This window comes from Brassica rapa, chromosome A06 (genome assembly GCF_000309985.2).
Source record: "Brassica rapa cultivar Chiifu-401-42 chromosome A06, CAAS_Brap_v3.01, whole genome shotgun sequence".
Taxonomy (NCBI): Eukaryota; Viridiplantae; Streptophyta; class Magnoliopsida; order Brassicales; family Brassicaceae; genus Brassica; species Brassica rapa.
The window spans coordinates 2,714,788-2,734,654 of record NC_024800.2 but is presented as its reverse complement, the minus strand read 5'-3'; the positions used below and the strand labels follow the sequence as shown (position 1 = coordinate 2,734,654).

Genomic DNA, 19,867 nt, shown 5'->3' with positions numbered 1-19,867 from the left:
ACTACGATTTTGGAATGTTAATATAGTTATAGGAGAATATGCAAAGTTTAAGTATCCTAGTTTAGTTTGTGTTTTGACATGTGCGTCTGCAAATACACAGTATCCTAGATTTCGTTTGTGTTTTGACATGTACCCGTACTTGGTTTAGAACTATTTCGTTTAAATAATATTATTTATATTATTAAAGTATCTTAGTTTTGTTTGTGTTTTCGAGAACGTGCATATTTTCGAAACAGATGTGTGCATTAGATAAATTTTTAAACCAAACCCACTACCTATAAATTTGCAAATTAAACCCACGAATTATTGGGCTAAAAAACGTCAATATCGTATTTATTAGAAGCGAAGTCATGGGTTTGGGATATGTTAAACGACCGAGTTTAATTCTAGTGGCATAGATATGTAATTATTTAGGAAAAATGAGGGTTAATTCTTATTTGTACTTCACTTTTAATAGTTTAGATTTGTTAATGTAGTCACATTTTTAAATGTAAATGTTATATTTGTACTTAATTTTATATTTTAGCGTAAAATGTATCACCGATATTAGGTATTATATAAAAAGTCTAAAATTTATATAATAATATCCATGTCTAAGATATATAGCTAACAATTTTTTAAATAAAAAGTATAAAAATAGATAACTATGAATTAGTATGCTATTTATAAATGAAACATTAGTTATAATATTTGTAAGAAAATAAAATGATCGTTAAAATTCTATGAAATTTGGAACATATACAAATTAAGATTGAAAATAAAATAAAAATATAAATTTGATGTAACGATAAGAAATTATAAATGAGTTTAAATTTGTGTACATTTAAACCACGACCTTGCAGATGTTTGATTTTATTTTTGTAAATAAATATTTATTTTGTCTAAGTGATAATATGTATTTTAAAATTTTACCTGTGTTAAATAATTATTTAATAAAATTTATAAGCATAATAATTTTATAGTTTATATTTTTAAATTTTATTATCTTGTAAACCGTCAATTGTATTACCACCATTTTTAGAATATGATCCTTGCATCTATTCAAATGTTTTATTTTGTTTTTTTTGTGGATCAAAATTTTATGAAAATGTCTAATAAATTATTTTATATACATGGTAAGTTTGTAAATAATTATAATGGTGCATGTAATATATTTATATAGGTAAGAAGAAGAATTTGTTCAAAAAATAAGAAGAGTAACGTGAATTGTGGGAGAGAATGAGACAAAAATGTAATTTATCTTGTTACATAAATATTTTGTGTATATTATTGATATTTATGAATGTTTATAATATTAATATGATATAGATAAGTTAAAAGATTTATATTTAATTGATTGTGAATTTAATTTAGGAAATGTTTTATTAATTTTTAAAAAGACATGGAAAGCATAAAATTAGGAGTAATTATTACTTCATTAATTCTGGAAAAGACAAAGATTACTTAAAAGTAGGTTCATTTAATTATTTCAATGGCACTAAGCTGTAAATATTGTGCAAGTTTAAGGGTTAGTTTCAATGTGTACTTCTCTTTTAATAGATTAGATGATTGACAGCCAGATGTGATTTTGCAGTTTGGCAGGAAATTTTTTTTTTTTACTTTGATATAAAAATGTAATTTTACGGAACTGGAGGCATGCATAATACAAGAAACTTGAACCAAAACGAAAAAAAAAATAATTTGTATCCTATCTGAGCAGCAAATTACATGCGTGGATCTTGAGGGTATAAACTTTACCTGAATTCAAATTGTTATTAACTGAATATGAATGAGTAACCCGAAAATCAAAATAATCTAAATAATTCAACCCCCTCCCAAAAAAATACGATCCAAAATTGGCATTTAAGGACTATTTTTTTCGTATTTGGTGACTGGTTTGTTAAGGAATAATGTGATTCAATGGTGTGGATTTAGGGGTGTTCAATCCGGATATCGGTTCGGTTTAGGTTTGGTTTTCTTCGGTTTTCAGTATTTCGGTTAGTAAAATATAACTACCATTCTAAATCCATATTTACTTCGGTTCGGTTCGGTTAATATACCGTCGGTTTTTGGTTTATTCGGTTTTATACCAAAAAACATAATTATTTAGTTTGAAATCATATTATATAAATTTTAGAGTCATATTGTCAACACAATTATTTATTAAAAATATATTACATATTCAAATAAATGAACAAAAGAGTAAAAATGCTTCTACCATCAAATAAAATAATCAAATCTATAACTAAAATCAAAACTTGAAATTTTGAAAATAAAAATATGAAACAAAACATAAATATGGAAGAAAAGTTTCTCCACTCTTCCATATTAGTGTTCATTAAAGTCATATTTTTTTCAATTGAACACGAAACTCTGTTTGTTTACAGATAAAAAAAAAGTTGTGAAAATTTTTTATTAATTATTGTCCATCAAATTTATAATTTTCGTATTAATTTAGTGAAGACTAAAATAAAGCAAAAAGATCAAAAGAAGACTTAGAAAATAAGATGTCTGAATTGCGATGTATTGTTATTTAATTATAGTTCAATTGTTTTACAAATTAGGGTTCTTTATTACTTTAAAATTATGGTAATAGTTATTAACACAAATTTGACTTATGTAACAAATAGATTTTCGTATTGCTATAAAATAGATACATATTTACATGTTTCTACTTTTAATCGGTTTTGTTCGGTTTATTCGGTTTAATCGGTTATATACCAAACCATATCTAAATCCTACGGTTTTTATAAAATTATATCCATTCGGTTTATATGGTATATACCAAAACCAAACCATATTGTCTATTTCGGTTCGGTTCGGTTCGGTACGGTTCGGTTTTACCATATTGAACAGCCCTATGTGGATTCCATCTTCAAATCCTATAATAACATGAATTTTTAAAAATAAGGTTTGAATGATAGAAAACCTCCTACTAATAAATAATTTCTTTCAATTCTTTTGTCAAATATTTTTACAGATTTTGTTGGCCTACAGGTAAAAATATTAATATTATATTTAGAAGTAACTTTAATAAAGAGACAGAGAATAAATAAAATTTAGTAGCCATGGAGAAAAATAAATTTCTTCTTAGAAAGATCATAAGATAACACATGTTTTCTTTATAACTTCTCACATTTTTGTTCATTACATCGGTTATGCAACTTCTGTAACACATATTTTCCTTATAACTTCTGACATTTTTGTTCATTACATCCGTTATGCAACTTCAGTTGTTAGATACTACTTTCAATTATTAATACATTTTCAGTGTCCAATGAACATCAACTTTTTGCCATAGTACCATAAATCCTATTTTACACATACATAACATGTTCAATAGTTAATAGTCTCAGGACCAATCTCAGGTTATGTAAATTTGTTATTTAAGAAAATATTAATATATATATATATATATATATATATATATATATATATATATATATATATATATATATATATATATTAGAAGCTACTTGAACAAGATATGTGTGACCACTGCAAAATATGCATGCATACAAAATTCCAAACTTGAGGCTTCCATCATAAGCTTAAAATAATCAATTATCTTAATCAACATATGGGCTTAACTGTCTCCACCAAGCTTATTGAAACCATCTCGACATAAATCTATTGTTGGCTAAAAGAATTTTCTTTCCATTCTTTTGCTAAATTTTCACATATTTTGTTGGCTTACAATGAAAATCCGTATATTGTTGTGAAGGGTAGCTTTCAAAAGAGAGACAAAGAAGAAAATCAATTTAGTAGCCATTGTGGAGCAAAATGACTTAAAAAATAACATCCTTCTTGGAAGGATCATAAGTTGAAGTAATTTTGATAAGAGGGAATAAATCCAAATTATTTTTTATATATCAACAGTCAAGTAAATCATAGAATATGTTCCTCGTTGTAAGTTAGTGTAAAAATATTTAACGCCCATATACAGTACTACTTGATCAACACAAACAAGATATTTAGTATATAGAAAACAGAGGTTGTCGAGACCATTATTTAGTATAAACACTACTTGATCAACATATACAAGATATTTAGTATTTAGAAAATGATTCCGACTTCAATTGCTTAAACATTTAGATGAAAGTATACGAGACAACTAATTTTATTATTCAGATATGTATAATATATCCATGCTGCTTCCTTGAAAGAGAGATGTCCTGAAAACAGACAACCAAGCTACATCGATTCAGTTTTTTTGGCATAAATCTATTATTATCCAAATCAATTCTAAACTGTAAATCGGGACAAATGTTTTTTGTTATTTGTTAAAAAATTCACGATAAATTTGTTTTAAAAATAAACAAAAATTATGCTTAAATAAAATATCAGTTACAATTTTGTTTGTTGTTGCAGAAATCCATAATTAACCAAATTATCTTTAGGTAATGATTTTTTGACTCTATAAAAAAGATTTTTTCTTCCTCATATTTCTTCATTCAAAAACAAAAAAGTCTTATAAGTAAATATGGTTTCTTTAAGATTTATTTTATGTTGTCTCTTAGTAGGTAGTTCTTATGCCACAATTGTTTCTCATGATGGTAGGGCCATCACCATTGATGGTCATCGTCGAGTTCTTCTTTCTGGTTCAATCCATTACCCTAGAAGCACCCCTGAGGTATTTAATCTATCATACATCACACACCATGAGTGGTCTTAGTTTTCTATGTTTGCTACTAATTATATTTGTTTTTCTTAATATGTTTAGATGTGGCCAGATCTTATCAAAAAAAGTAAAGAAGGAGGTCTTGATGCGATCGAAACTTATGTTTTCTGGAATGCGCATGAGCCTACTCGCCGTCAATATGATTTCTCTGGAAAACTAGATCTTATTCGGTTCCTGAAAACCATTAAAGATGAAGGATTGTATGGTGTTCTTCGTATAGGACCATATGCATGTGCCGAGTGGAATTACGGGTAATATACTAAAATGGATTTAGGTGGTCTCTTTTAGTGCAATATTCATTAGTTTAATTCACCATAAGTAGCCTCTTGTATGGTGATATGATGTCTTGATCGTTAAATTGTCTAATGGATAGATTCTATTAATCAGTATACCAAAACTTATGTATCATATACGTAAACAGATAGTATATTTAAGTGCAATATATAATCATAATGAGTTAGCTTCTTGTATTCTAATATTACGGTTTCACATGTAATATTTTTGGCTTGTGAATTTTCTGATCATTTTAAACAGAGGATTCCCTGTGTGGCTGCACAACATACCCGGAATGGTGTTCAGAACTACAAACAAAGCGTTTATGGTAATCTTACTTGGTGATCAATATTCTTATCAAATATGCACTATTATTATTTATTTAAATTTTATATGAGTGATTTATGTATAGGATGAGATGCAAAATTTCACAACTATGATAGTAGACATGGTCAAGAAAGAAAAGTTGTTTGCATCACAAGGAGGGCCAATTATTCTTGCTCAGGTAATCAATCTAATTTTGTAATACATTATTTTCTAGTAATGTTATATACAGTTAGTTCTTAACAACATTTATTTATTTATTTTATTTATCCTGCAGATTGAAAATGAGTATGGAAATGTAATGGAACCCTATGGAGAAGCGGGTAAAACATACATTAAGTGGTGTGCAAACATGGCTCAGACTCTTGATGTTGGTGTTCCATGGATAATGTGTCAACAAAATGACGCTCCTCAGCCTATGGTAACTAGATCAACATAGTTATAATGAATATCTACTTAATATATTCAAAGGTTAACTATTTTAAATCATTTGCTTTTCTAGTTGAACACATGTAATGGGTTTTATTGTGACAATTTTAAACCAAACAATCCCAACACTCCTAAGATGTGGACTGAGAATTGGACCGGATGGTTAGTTTTTTCAGTATGATTATATATTTTATCTTATTTTTGAAATTATTTTATCATAAATAGATATATTATGTCTAACATTTGTTTAGGTTTAAGCAATGGGGTGGTAAAAATCCTCATAGAACAACCGAAGATGTTGCATATTCTGTTGCAAAGTTCTTCCAAAGGGGAGGAACTTTCAATAATTACTACATGGTAAAAATAATAATGAAAATTTGATGTGTTTAATTGAATAAGCACACATAAAATCACCACAAGCTACGAAAACTAATTAAATGTTATTATTTTTGTAGTACCATGGAGGCACCAACTTTGATAGAACCGCAGGTGGTCCATACATCACAACATCATATGATTATGATGCTCCCCTTGACGAATATGGTAAATTTAAATGATATTCATATTTAAAAAAGTTTTAGAAGTTTCTATTTTTACTAACATAGGAAAATCTATTAGGTAATTTGAACCAACCAAAATACGGGCATTTGAAAAAACTTCATGATGTTCTTCATTCTATGGAAAAAACTCTCACATACGGAAACATCTCCACCATTGACTTTGGAAAGTCTGCATCGGTAATATTCTTATATTTATTTATTAGTATTTTACATGTTATTCTAGAATTATTACTTATCATGAGCATATATTATATAGGCAACAATTTATACAACCGGAGAAGGATCAAGTTGCTTTTTTGGAAACGGAAATGAAAATTCAGATGCAAAAATTAGTTTCCAAGGAAAATCTTATGTTGTCCCGGCTTGGTCAGTTACCATTTTACCGGATTGCAAAACTGAGGCTTATAACACCGCCAAGGTTATTTCTTTAACATTTTGTTTGTGAATTTTAAATTTACATACTAAGAACCATTATTTCATTCAAAGTTGTAACCAAATTAATTTTTTTAATTTTAAATTTTCAGATTACCACTCAGATTTCAATGATGGTTAAGAAACCAAATGAAGCTGAGGATGACCCTTCAACTCTGAAATGGTCATGGAGACCAGAGAACATGGACGATTTCCTTTTGAAAGGAAAAGGAGAATCTACAAAGACACAACTCGTTGATCAGAAAGTAGTAAGCAATGACCAAAGTGATTATCTATGGTACATGACTACCGTTAAGTTTAGAAAACGAGATCTAGTTTTGGGTAAAAACATGACTCTTCGCATCAATAGCACTGCTCATGTCCTTCATGCTTTTGTCAATGGAAAACATATTGGTAAGTAAACTGATGTATAAGATTTTTAAAATCTCAACAACTCTAGCTTACCACAAAAAAAATCATTGAATTATGTTTTTAGGTAATCAACACGCCGAAAATGGAAAATTTCACTACGTTTTTGAGAAAGACGCAAAGTTTAAGTCTGGCCGTAATGTCATTTCTCTCCTTAGCATAACCGTGGGACTTCAGGTAAGTTCTAAAATGATACATTATGTTGTCTCTATTAGGCTAACTTTTTAAGTTCTAACAAAAAAAAAATTCCTAATTTCTTTATAGAACTATGGTTCTTTCTTCGAAAGTGTGCCTACTGGAATCACTGGACCCATTTCTATTATCGGAAGAAATAGTGATGAAACCATAGTAAAAGATTTGTCTGCTCATAAATGGAGCTATAAAACCGGTTTAAATGGGTTTGAGAACCAACTCTTTAGAACAGAATCACCGTCTAAATGGTCAGCTGAAAGTGTACCATTGAACCGATCCATGACTTGGTATAAGGTAAATAAATATTAAAATTCATAAAATAACTAAACAGACACTTATTTATTTTGTATCAATATCATTCCAAATTTTCTTCCAGGCTACTTTCAAGGCTCCATTTGGAAATGATCCGGTTGTTGTCGATCTTTTGGGACTTGGAAAAGGTACGGCTTGGGTCAATGGAAACAACATTGGACGTTATTGGCCGGCGTTCATTTCAAGTGGTGATGGTTGTTCTGTGAAATGTAATTATAGAGGAGCTTATCATGCTGAAAAGTGTCTGACCGGTTGTGGAGAACCTACCCAAAGATGGTACACTTTGCACATCTTATTAGGTTCCTGATTAAATTATTTTGAATTTAAAACAGAGAAATATTTATCAGAATTTTTTTCTTGATTCCTTTCTTGAACAGGTACCATGTTCCTCGTTCTTTCTTGAATGCAGGAGATAACACACTAGTTTTGTTTGAGGAGATGGGAGGAAACCCATCTCTTGTCAATTTCCAAACTACTAGAGTGGGGAGTGTATGTGCTAATGTCTATGAGAAAAATGTTATCGAGCTTTCATGCGATAGGAAACCCATTTCTGCCATCAAATTTGCCTCCTTTGGTAATCCAAATGGAAATTGTGGATCTTTCGAGAAGGGAACTTGTGAAGAAATTAACAACGCTGTTGACATCCTCACACAAGAATGTGTAGGAAAAGAAAAGTGTTCCATTGATGTCTCTACGGAAAAGTTTGGAGCACCAGACTGTGGTGGTGCTGCAAGAAGACTAGCTATTGAAGCTATTTGCTAAGTGATTTCTAGATTTCAATTATTTAAGTCGTTTTAGTAGATATCAGTGGTGGTTTTATTCAATAAATGAACATATATATATATTTCCCGGAATCATCTTCTTCTCCACCATCTCCACTCTCCCCGAAAATAAGAAAAATAAGATAATTGTGCTTTCGGTATTATTGATTTTCTCTTTGGTTTATATTTATATCTTTCTTATCTAATACATATTTACTCTCATAAGATTTTATCTAAACATTATTGTTTTGATGAGTTCATTGAAATTTTCATTCTCTTGGCTATCAAATATTTCTAATGATAACGGTTTAGAATTATTTTTGATCAAGAACACGGAGAAACACATTCTCTTAGGTTAATGTAGTCTATGTACTTTAACTTAAATTTATCTATCTTGAGAGTTTTGTTTTTGTTTGAACCTTTTCATAAAAACTCTTATGGATATTGCATCATATTCTCCTTCATGTAGCTATTAGTATTCGTTCAATCAAAGTTTAAGAGCATAAAATAAAAATTTCATCACAAAGAACAAAATATTTCATAAAAACTCATTATATATTTTTCCTAAATAATTTAAATGTTTAAAGGCATGCAACAATTTTTGAAAAATTGTTATGATCTTTAAATTATGAATATAAGTGTATTTTACTATACAATCTCAAACTTTAGATCTACAAAAAAAAATTTATACATAAGATTATATATATAAGATCTACATACTAGTAACTTCATATTTTGCTTCATCATCAGTCTAAGAATACTTCTCCTATTTCCAGAGGCTCAAGAAACAAATGCATACATCTTTTTCAGGTTTCTCACGGTTTCTAACAAGGAGAATGATCTTCCACTATGATTTTGGAGGAATTGGTTTCAGAAGGAGTTTCTCGTACCATTACATGTCGTACTAAATGTTTCATGGATTTTTATTCTCGTCAGAAAATCATCTCTCAATGTATCTCTTCACTCTTCTTATAAATCTCTCTTTTTCTCATGCCCTGAACCATAGATCATAATTTCTATTCCAAATTAGTATATCTTCTGCCTATTTCCATAGAACTTAGAGCTGAATACGCCTAATACATCTTCTATTGAAGAAAGTATGGTAATACCGCTTGAAACTGTGGTAATAACCGTGAAAACAAAGTGATCAGCTAATTCGCCTACAACGCAAGCTTTGTCGTTTCTTCTTTGCTTTGATTTAGGAATTTAATAAATTTATGGGTTTTGTTTTATTTGAAGTTGCAAATACTAGTGTTCCTCTTTTGATAAAGTTGAATATCAATATATGATTATAAAAAAAAACTTCAACTAAAGATGAATAGTAAAATAACCCTTCAATTAAAAATTCGACGAAAGAAATCTTCAACTTTAATTCTGTTTGCGGCTGTTAACCTCCGTTTAAAATATTGCGACAAAGGATGATGTATGCTAACGGAATTAAAGTTGAAGGTTTACCTGAGTTGTTGTGGCTCTTTGGCATGTTGGATTGATGTTCGTATGGAAGAGTCGTCTCCTTGCGATTTTAGGTTCTTGATCATCTGTAGCAGGTAGTGCTCAAGCGGCGGCTAGGGCATCTAGGCGCTTGTTGGTTTTCTTGTGATGAGGCCTCGGATAGGATGTTTTGTCTCTGAAATCACTTGAAGACGGGATGGATAAAATCTTAGAGGTTATAGCACCTCTTAGACGATGTCGTTAGTAAAAAAGACATTTGACTATTCGAAATTTATTTTAATCGTTTAATTCAGTTACACAATAAACAATCTCGACATTTTCTCTGTCAGTTTAAAAAAAAAAGAGCTTAAAATATTCAGGCAATCCTTTAAATTTTCATATTCCAGCAGATCTGAGAGCGTATTCTTGCACCAGCGCCGCAAATAGTGACTGCTTCTCAAGCAAACGAGCCGGGCTATCAAACTCTTTTGCTTTACCTGCGTCTATGACCAGGACTCGATCACAGTCCATCACCGTTGGAATCCTGTGAGCTATGCTGATTATAGTACACGACTCAAAGTCTTCTCTGATAATCTTCTGAATCACGGCATCTGTTTGTGAATCTACGGATGCAGTTGCTTCGTCTAGGAATAGAAGTCTGCTTCGTTTCAACATAACCCTGCCTAAACACAGAAGCTGTCTTTGTCCTACGCTCCAGTTCTCGCCACTATCAACCACTGTAACAATCAAGTATATATATGTTCAGTTCATTCAAGATTTTTATTATATCTCATGAAAATGTATAATATTTTAAGTACTCACCCAAAGAATCTAGCTTCTCAGGCTTTGTAGCAACAACATCCTTGAGTTGGCATCGTTCGAGGCTCTAGAACAACAAAAAAAAAAGATTATTGTATATGATTTTTATCTTAACTACATCATATGTTAATTATCATTATCACCTTCCATATTTCTTCGTCAGAGTATTGATCTGTTGGGTCGATGTTGCTCCTCACGGTTCCTTCAAAGAGGACTGGTTCTTGTGGAATGATTCCGAATCTTGATCTTAGATCATGCAGCCCTAGAGTGCATATATCAATCCCATCGATGACTATCCTTCCTCCTGATGGTTCTACAAGCCTGAACAACACTTGGATCAACGTCGATTTCCCGCTTCCTGTCCGTCCAACTACACCGACTTTCTCTCCTCCTTTGATGTCCAGAGTGATTCCTTTCAGCACAAGTGGAGTGTTTGGTCTGTACCGCACCTGTTGTTTAAGAAAAAGTTAAAAAGAGATCCTTCTTGAAAATTTTGAGGAGTAAAGGTTGGTTTGATGTTAACTTACCTTGAGGTCTTCGAGATGTACATTGCCATGGAAGGGCCAGTTCGAAGGTGGGAGGTTTTCTTTGTTCTCCCACTCGGCTTCAGCTGGAATATCAGTGAACTGTTTGATCCTTTCAACGGAAACCATCTTGTTTTCGACGAAACAGCTCATGTATATTGCCCAAAACAGAACCGAGTTCAGAGACAATCCATACGAAAGAGACAAGCCGACATTTTCTGCATCAGACCACAAGAATATTTCATGAGTGATATCATTTGGTATCAACTACTTATAAGGCGGTTTAGTGATCAGTACCTGGTTTGATCACGTTGCTTGGTAACATTACCATAAACAAAGCCGAGATGCAGAGCACCCAGCTCCCAATAAGCTCTAGCCGAAACCCGAGCCATTCGTTAGAACCATTGTTGTGGAAGTCCATCCTAAGATTGGCGTTAACACGTTTCACATTCTCTTGCCTAAACAACTCATGTTTCCTGAATGATCTGATTGTCATCACTCCGGCTATACTTTCCGAGAAATGGTGGATGACAGGAGCCTTAGTGATCGAGTCCAGGCGCGTCAGTTCACGGGAAGATGTGAGGTAATAGTTCCGGTACCAGATGTTGAGCCATCCAAGAGGAATCACAAAGAATATCGTTGGCCAAGCATATTGGCAAGTAACTATGAAAATGCTCAGCAGAGTAGTGTACATTGATGCCACAAGTCCAAGCATGAATGGGATGAAGATATCGACGTTGGTCTGATCAGTCGATGCCTGCATAGAAGAATCAAAAGAGACAAACCGTTTAACATCAAATCTTAGTTTGCTAATATAAAGAAATTAATAATTTAGTGTCAAATAATGATTTATTTTATGTATTATAAAAATTATGTTTTTGTAAACAAAACTTAAAACCAACTAGACCGAACAAAGGCATACTAAACCGAACCGAATACAAACCAAACTAACTCCTTCAGTTTCGGTTAAAATTTTATTTGATCCAAACAAACCAAACCAATCCCGAATTTAAACCGAAATGACCACCCCTATCACTTATATGTACATAGGCTGAGAAGGTGAAAGTTTTCTTACCCGACTGAGAATTCTTCCGGATGGTGTGGTGTCGAAGAACGACATGGGAGCATGTAAGATACTGTTAAGAATTTGTCGGAAGAAGATCTGAGCGGTCTTGAGTCCCAAGTGGGTGACGTAATATGATCGCAAGCTCACCAAAACGATGGAAACAAGTGCAATAATGACGTATACACGAATGAAAACAGAGGCGTCAAACGAAACAGCATTCTTGGCAGACGTTTCGTATGCGAGCCAGTAATCGCTAGCCATCAGTGAGCCCTGCCACGTTAGAGAGAAGAACACCACAAAGACAATGCCCCACCAGCCATATGCCTCGGTGCAATACTGTTTGTAAACTCGCAGGCTAACCTGCCCGGTCTCCCTTTGCTCTTCTTGAATGAGTTTCGAGCCGTCTTCTACGGTCTGAGAGCCGAGAAACGACTTGACGTGTTCGTCGTTTAGATCACTTAAGTGAGGAGAATCCATGGAAGTTCTTGGTGAGCTCGGATGTGAGCTTGGACGGGGTGATGTAATGATTGTTGCTGCTGCTGATGAAGATTCTGCACCGGCTTCAACTAGCTCCATTGATGTCTCGTGTGCGGCCACAAGCTCCCCAAAATCCAAACCGGAGCTGACTAGTTCGTCGTATCTTCCTGATTCTACAATCTTCCCTTCTCGCATCACCTGAAACTCCATGTCGTAAGTACAACAAGTTCATATCTCTCGTTTTAATTATAATAAAATATTGCTTGAATATTACCAAAATGCAATCAACGTTGTGTAAGAAGTCCACTTGATGTGTTACTAGCAAGACGGTCTTTCCTTTCAGAGCTCCTCTTACACATTTCTACAAGAAACACCACAATAACAAGAATCAATTTTAACATGATTACCAAAAAAAATAACAAAAAATCAAATTGTGTTGCATTTTGAAGTTACATCAAGATTCTTATGTGTTCCTTCTTACCTTGAATATGTCTGAACCGGTATGAGCATCCACAGCGCTAAAAACATCATCAAGAAAGTACACATCGCAATCCTGATAAACCGCGCGTGCTAGCTGTATACGTTGCTTCTGCCCTCCGCTGAGGTTGATTCCCCGTTCTCCAATCTCAGTTTGGTCTCCAAACTCCATCATCTGCAGATCTTTCTCCAGACAACAGACACTGAGAACTTCGTTGTACTTCTCTCTAACCATCGGAAGACCAAACAAGATGTTGTCTTGAACCGTTCCGTTTTGTATCCACGACGTCTGCGCTACATAACCTGTGCTCCCACAGACCCTCACCTGCCCCGTGATTCTGTGCATTTCGCCGAGAACCGAAGCTAACAAAGAAGACTTTCCTGAACCAACGGTTCCAACTATCGCCGTGAGCTCCCCTTTATTAACCTTAAAGTTGATGTCCTTAAGCGCGGGTACATTATCCTCATCATCCCAACTAAAGCTTCCATCTCTAACCTCCACGGCGACACGACCATCACAACCAATGGATCTCTCCACGGCCTCATTAGACAGCTCTTTGCTCATCATGTAGGAGTCAAGTCTCCCCAGAGAGATCATCGCCTGCGAGAGAGATATCATAGACTGAGGAAACGTCCTGATGGGTTCTTGCAAGATCTTGAAAATGGTCGTGGTGGTGAACACTGTCCCAGCGTCTAGCTTGACTCCCAAGAAAAGCGCGGTGGCGAACGTGAGAGCGGATATAAGCACGGGCGTGCTCCAGAGGACAATGATGTTTCCGGAGATAGAGTAGAGAAACTTAGAGAGCCAACCAAACTCCATGTCCCTGAAGTTGAGGATCCTTTTGTTGAAATGATTCTCCCAGGCCTGGAACTTGATCACTCGCATGTAGTTAAGCATCTCGTTGGTGGCTTTCATACGAGAATCTCTGTTCCCCATCAAGCTGAATTGGTATCTGTTGTTTCTCTTAGTACCCAGGAGGATAAACACAAACACACCAGTGAGGCCGACGACGGCCGTTACAACCGACGCGCCTAGGCTTCCGTAGAGAAGCACTAACGCGAGAGTCACTTGTAACGGCATAAGCCAGATAGCGTGGAGCTGAAGCATCATGTCAGAGAGCTGTTGCGCATCGACAGCCATGTAGTTCACGATTTGACCGACGCCGTGGTTCTGACGCGCGGAGCTGGTGAGCTTTAAGCCTTTCTTGTACAATGCGGTGATGAGAGTTGATCTAATAAGCATCCCTAGCTTCTGCGAGTTGAAGTTAAACTGATGCGTGGTCAAGACCTCGACGAACTTGGCGACTAGGAGGACGAGGACTAGGTAGTACCCTTGCAAAGGCGAGGATCTCTTGCCTGATGTGAAGTCGACGAAGCTCTGGATGAGGACTGGACCTACGTACATGACGCAGAGACGCACGATCGCTAATATCGCGGTGAAAAGGATCTCTTTCCAGAAACATCTTATTAGTGTCGTGCGGACAGGGTGGTTAGAGTTCTCAGACGGTTTCGGCCAGTTGGATTCGAAGACGAGCGCGAGCCTCTCCGCTTTGTGTTCTGGAGCAAGCGTGGGGACTTGTTCTAGCGTCAACGGTGACTTGTAGCCTTTGCTGAGTAAAGGATTCATCCATAACCAAAACATCTTGGAGAAAGCCGAAGCGGATGCGTAAAGAGAGACGTTGTCAGATTTTTCCAAAACGACGTCGTCTGGTTTTATACCGTTTCTCTCTTCCGTTGTGATAATGACGCCGTTGGTTCCTCTAACGGAAACGATGAGGAGAAAGACTGTTAAGGGGAAGGATAAGAACGAGGCCACGTCTTCTACGTCGGAACCGGCGGAGAGGAAACGGAGTATCCCGGAGACGGCGAAGAGTGCTGTGACGGCGAAGCTTGAGAGCCAGTAGATTCTTAGCGATAAGGGATGACTCAGAGCTGCGAGTCTCTTCTCGTGGAGGACGAGAACTGCGATGACGGCGTTTGTGACGGCGTGGATTAGCCAGAACGTCGGGTCTATGACGTTCCATGGTCTCTGAGTCCGTCTCTTCCCCGTAAACGCCAAAACACAAACCACGACGGAGCAAAACGACGATAGAACGACGGCTACGACTGTCGTTTTGAACCATGCGGTTGTTCTCGTTTGGATTCTTCCACGGTTTTCGAGAAGTGGTTTCGTAACGTCGGCGTTACGGTTGACAGTGGAAGAAGAAGGGCGAAAGAGTTTGTGAAGAGCGAAGAAGAGGAGGAGGACGATGAATAGAAGATCTACGGCGGAGAAGAGAACACGTTGAGGGCATGGAGAGAGGAAAACAAATCTCAGCCATTGGATTGCTACCGGAAGAGAAGATGTGGATTCTATGACAGCTGACGAAGAACATGAGAGCTCGGTGAGCCACATAGAAGGAGAAGAAGAAAACCACCACATCTTCCCAGATAAACAATAGAGAGATTCGATTCAGACAACTTCTGGTCTTCACGTGTTTATTATATACTCATTTATGACAACAACATATACTATAGTATTATAATGCAATAAATACTTCTTTTCTATTTTTTCTTGACGGGCAATAAATGTATTTTGGTTTTTGTGATGACGTATTTTTGTTTTCAAGTGAATACGTTTCGGGTTTGGTTTTCAACATCCGTGGCTGCGGTTGCTTTAGCGTCGTAGCCGTTCTACAATTTTTTTGTGTTGAGTTTTCAAACACAATGATATAAAGAATATATACTTTTTAGAAAATATATAAATTTTATTAATATCCAGCCTAATTTGGGTCGGCATTCTGGTACATGTACGAGTTCACTTCGGATTTATTCGGATTTCAAAATTTTCGAAATAAAAATTTAAATCCAATATTTATAAATTTTGGTTAGGATTTTTTGGTTCTTTGCAGGTTCGGTCTTGGCAGATATTCATTTAAGTTATGGAAATATATTAAAATTTCTAATATACCTTATAAATTAAAAATAAAAATAATATATACAGTACATAAATTTGAATAATGTATGCTAAATATCTAAAAATAATATGAAATTGGTTCCATTTAGATATTTGGATGAACAATCGTAGGTATTTATGATGTTTATGGTGTTTTGAGTATTTTGGATATTTTTAATATTTACTCTTGGCAATTTTCAAGCATTTTGTATAACTCAAGTATTTTTGAGTATTTTGAATATTTTTTGAATATTAAATCTTAAAAAAATTAAATATTTAAGTTTGAGAGCACGATTCAGATATTTTGAATATCTAAAATATTTGGTTTGGTTGGGATTCAGATTATTTTTAAAACAAAAAAAGTTTTGAATCCATTTAAATATTTTATTAATTTCCCTTCAGATTTGATATAATCTTTTGGGTTGGATTTATTTTGGTTTAGGTATTTTTACCCAATCCTAAGTCCAAACAACCTAAAACGGATAAATTATTATTAATTTTTTATATAGACTAATTTATTTTTTATATATATTTTTAATCCATCAATAAGCTTTGATTGATAACTAATGGAATAGAAATTTAAGGAAAATGTTGAAACCCAATAAAAGAGAAAATTGGGAATGAGAATGAGAGTAAAATATATTATTATCCTTTTACTCTATTTGGAGTAAATGAGATAAAAACTACTTTTTCTTGATTGAGTTAAACTAAAGTAATTGAACAGAAGATGTCAAAAAAAGTAATTGAACAGAAAAATTTGCCACTCCACTTTACAATCGCTGGATATATAAAGTCGCAACTTTAATTATTTGATTCCTATTATTATGATGTTGACAAAATAATAAAAATAAATTGTTAGAATGCTTCCCACTATGCTAATTTAATTAATTGATTTCTTTGAAAAATATTTTATACTTTCAAAGTTTTTTTTTCGAAAGTTTCAAAGTTTAAAAGGTATATAGTATTGTTGAAAAAGGGTATATAGTATAAAAACAAAATAGGAAAATAGGTATATAGGGTAAGGATCAGATGGACCAGGACTTATTGGAAAATAAATAATTAAAAATATGTAAGCTCAGATGTTTTAATCAATTAACTAGATCATGATCCGCACTTTGCAAGCACGGATTATTCTATGATGAAAATTTTCACTAATAATTAATAAATACTTTGTTAATTTGTAAGAATTTTGTTTATTTGAATTTTTTTTGCATTTAAATCAATGCTTTTAAATTTGATCCGAATCCACGGTCAAATCGGTTAATCCGGTGATTTGATAATTCAATTTAGGTTTTAAAAATATCCATATTTATAAAAATCACTATATCTGAGACTAACCAATTGAACCGATGGATGCCCGATATGTTAACATATCCAATTTGATTTAAATTGCTATAGTTTCATAATTTGTCACCTTTTAATCCAAATTTTAAAGTTTATTGTTTTACAATTTTATTAAATTATGACATTTCTATAAAATTTTGATAGAGAAAAAAATAGATATAATTAACAACTATAAATGTCTTGATCATATTACTCCATTTTATATAACTTAATTAATTTTATTATAATTATTTTGTGTAATTTTTCTTGTTAATCATTTATATTATAATCGCTTTAAATTTTTTGTTAACAATTAGTATTAAGCATTTTTCTTTAGATAACATATATTTTGAACATTTTTTCATAATTATTTTTGTTATTATAGTTATTGTACACTGTATAATATTTACATATTTATTTTTTATGTAATGGCTATTATTGAATTGTTATCTTACTTAAATAAATGATAGAACCATTATGTAGTAAATATAAATAAAATAATATTTTAATTTAATTGATTTATCATTGATTGAAATGTTTTTGTAGTATTTAAACCTGTAAAAGTAAGTTTTATTTATTTTCGTTTTTTATAAAAATTTTGAATATTTTTTTTAATTATTTAATTTATTTAAATATTTGGTTATTAAAAAGATAAGTTCCAATATTTTATATTGTTTGGACATAAGATTAATTATAGTGTTGTTTGGGAAAATAGATAGTAGTATAAAGAAATGATTATATTGTTTGGAAACATTGATAGTAGTATAAAGAAAAAAGTATTAGTGATTTAATGTAGGTTTAACTAAAAGTAGGAAGATGTATTTAATTTAAAAACTTATAAAATAAATGTTAGGTCTAATACAATATTTATGTTTTAATAATATAGATATTTCGATGATGTACCAACAACCTTGACCCAAACTATTCGTTGGCTAATGTTTTGTTTATATGTTGGAATTCAAAGATAAGACAAATTCGTTGGAATGAGAAATTCGGATTCGGATCTCTTGTGTATATTATTATAAGGTATCTTCTGATAAGAGAAGACAAATTAATTGGAATGAGATATCTTTGTATACTATTTTACATGAATCTTCTGATTTTAGTTGACAAAAAATTCTAGTTTAAGAAAAGCACAAACGTTTCTGTAACAAGTCAGTCGTCCCTTTAAGAAAAGTTTCTCATTTTATTGACAAGATCAACAGAGACTAGTATTTAAAAGTAAAAACAAACAAGAGTGGAAAGGGTCGTGTGAGACTCGTCTTCCTTTTTAGAGCCCCGAGTAGACTAAAGATAACAAGGGTCCCGTTAGTTTTTATTGACTTTAACTCGATGCGGAAAAGTCGATACTTTTTGTGCAATTATTGGACTTGTCACCCATATATCATGGAGACATTAATACACTTTCTTCTGACTCCAACAGCTCCAACATGATTACACATTTAAATGGTAGATGACTAGATGGAACATGCAAAATTACGTGAAAAATAATTATAAACCCATTATCAAAATATTTGATTTCAGAGCTTTTGTTACGAATTTTCAAATTTTTGAAATCTATCTATACTATTATTTATGAAATGATTTGGATTATTTGTCATCTTCTCCATAATTTTAGTTAATTTGCATACTTGTCATATTTTCCATGATTTTAGGATAAATCATTAGTTTAATTAATATTTTTTTATATCTATATATTTATCATGATATTTAAAATCATGATAAACATGAACCTATTTTATCGATATATATACCAATATTTTTAAAAAATATATTTTAATATATAATAAACATGAAATTTAGGACATCTAACTAATAAATAGATATTAATAATATATACCGATAATATCATCTTTACTTTTCTTTCATTTATAATATTAATGACTAATATTTTAGCTAATAGCTAATTTCTCTGATTTTTACTGAAAATATTAATCAAATACATATTATTATAAAATTTATATATATATGTATACTAATATATCTTAATTAATCAGTTTATTTAGTCAATTTGCTTATTTTCATCTTTTCCATAGTTATATGATAAATTATTAGTTTAATTAATATTATTATTTAATTTATTTATTTTGATATCTATATATTTATCATGATATTTAAAATAATTAATAAACAATAACATATTTTACCAATATATATACTAATTTTTTTAAAAATATATATATTTTAATATATAATTATCATGATATTTAGGAATTAATAATTAGATATTAACAATATCTACCGATAATATCATCATTACTTTTCTCTCATTTTTGTAATTTTAATGACTAATATTATAGCCAATTTCTCTGATTTTTACTGAAAATATTGATCAAATACGTATTATTATAAAATTTATATATAAGTATACAAATATATCTGAATTAATCAGTTTCTTTTGTTTATTCGGTTTGATACCTTAATATATTGAACCATATTCATATACTGATGTTTTCTAAACATA

The 19,867-nt window shown here is 32.2% G+C and overlaps 2 protein-coding genes across 3 annotated transcripts; one reads left to right on the top strand and one right to left on the bottom strand.

Moving 5' to 3' along the window:
* Positions 1-4,702: 4,702 nt before the first annotated feature.
* Positions 4,703-8,352, top strand: LOC103871478 (beta-galactosidase 15-like). The gene is made up of 13 exons (XM_033272833.1): positions 4,703-4,911; positions 5,195-5,261; positions 5,346-5,438; positions 5,535-5,678; positions 5,760-5,848; positions 5,938-6,043; positions 6,142-6,229; positions 6,305-6,423; positions 6,771-7,071; positions 7,154-7,263; positions 7,351-7,572; positions 7,655-7,866; positions 7,968-8,352. The coding sequence occupies exons 1-13, from the start codon at positions 4,703-4,705 to the stop codon at positions 8,350-8,352; spliced, it is 2,145 nt and encodes a 714-aa protein (XP_033128724.1).
* Positions 8,353-10,043: 1,691 nt separating this feature from the next.
* On the bottom strand, positions 10,044-15,652 carry LOC103871477 (ABC transporter C family member 4). Of its 2 annotated transcripts, none has more exons than XM_033272541.1 (8): positions 13,150-15,652; positions 12,943-13,029; positions 12,201-12,866; positions 11,423-11,882; positions 11,125-11,343; positions 10,745-11,046; positions 10,605-10,668; positions 10,044-10,519 (listed from the first exon to the last, which is right to left on the bottom strand). In XM_033272541.1, the coding sequence occupies exons 1-8, from the start codon at positions 15,565-15,567 to the stop codon at positions 10,179-10,181; spliced, it is 4,557 nt and encodes a 1,518-aa protein (XP_033128432.1). In that variant the 5' UTR covers positions 15,568-15,652; the 3' UTR covers positions 10,044-10,178. The 2 variants fall into 2 exon arrangements, with proteins under 2 accessions (XP_033128432.1, XP_009147975.1); XM_009149727.3 differs by having other exon boundaries at positions 10,745-11,050; positions 11,129-11,343; positions 13,150-15,567.
* Between the last annotated feature and the right edge of the window lie 4,215 nt (positions 15,653-19,867).

Bases quoted from the DNA above. Each gene is read 5' to 3' on its own strand.
- LOC103871478 (XM_033272833.1), top strand. From the start codon at position 4,703: ATGTGGCCAGATCTTATCAAAAAAAGTAAAGAAGGAGGTCTTGATGCG. The intron at 5,849-5,937 runs GTTAGTTTTTTC...ACATTTGTTTAG, and splicing joins ACTGAGAATTGGACCGGATG to GTTTAAGCAATGGGGTGGTA. The intron at 7,573-7,654 runs GTAAATAAATAT...ATTTTCTTCCAG, and splicing joins GATCCATGACTTGGTATAAG to GCTACTTTCAAGGCTCCATT.
- LOC103871477 (XM_033272541.1), bottom strand. From the start codon at position 15,567: ATGTGGTGGTTTTCTTCTTCTCCTTCTATGTGGCTCACCGAGCTCTCA. The intron at 12,867-12,942 runs GTAATATTCAAG...ATGGAGTTTCAG, and splicing joins ACAACGTTGATTGCATTTTG to GTGATGCGAGAAGGGAAGAT. The intron at 11,344-11,422 runs GTACTGATCACT...GGTCTGATGCAG, and splicing joins AAGCAACGTGATCAAACCAG to AAAATGTCGGCTTGTCTCTT.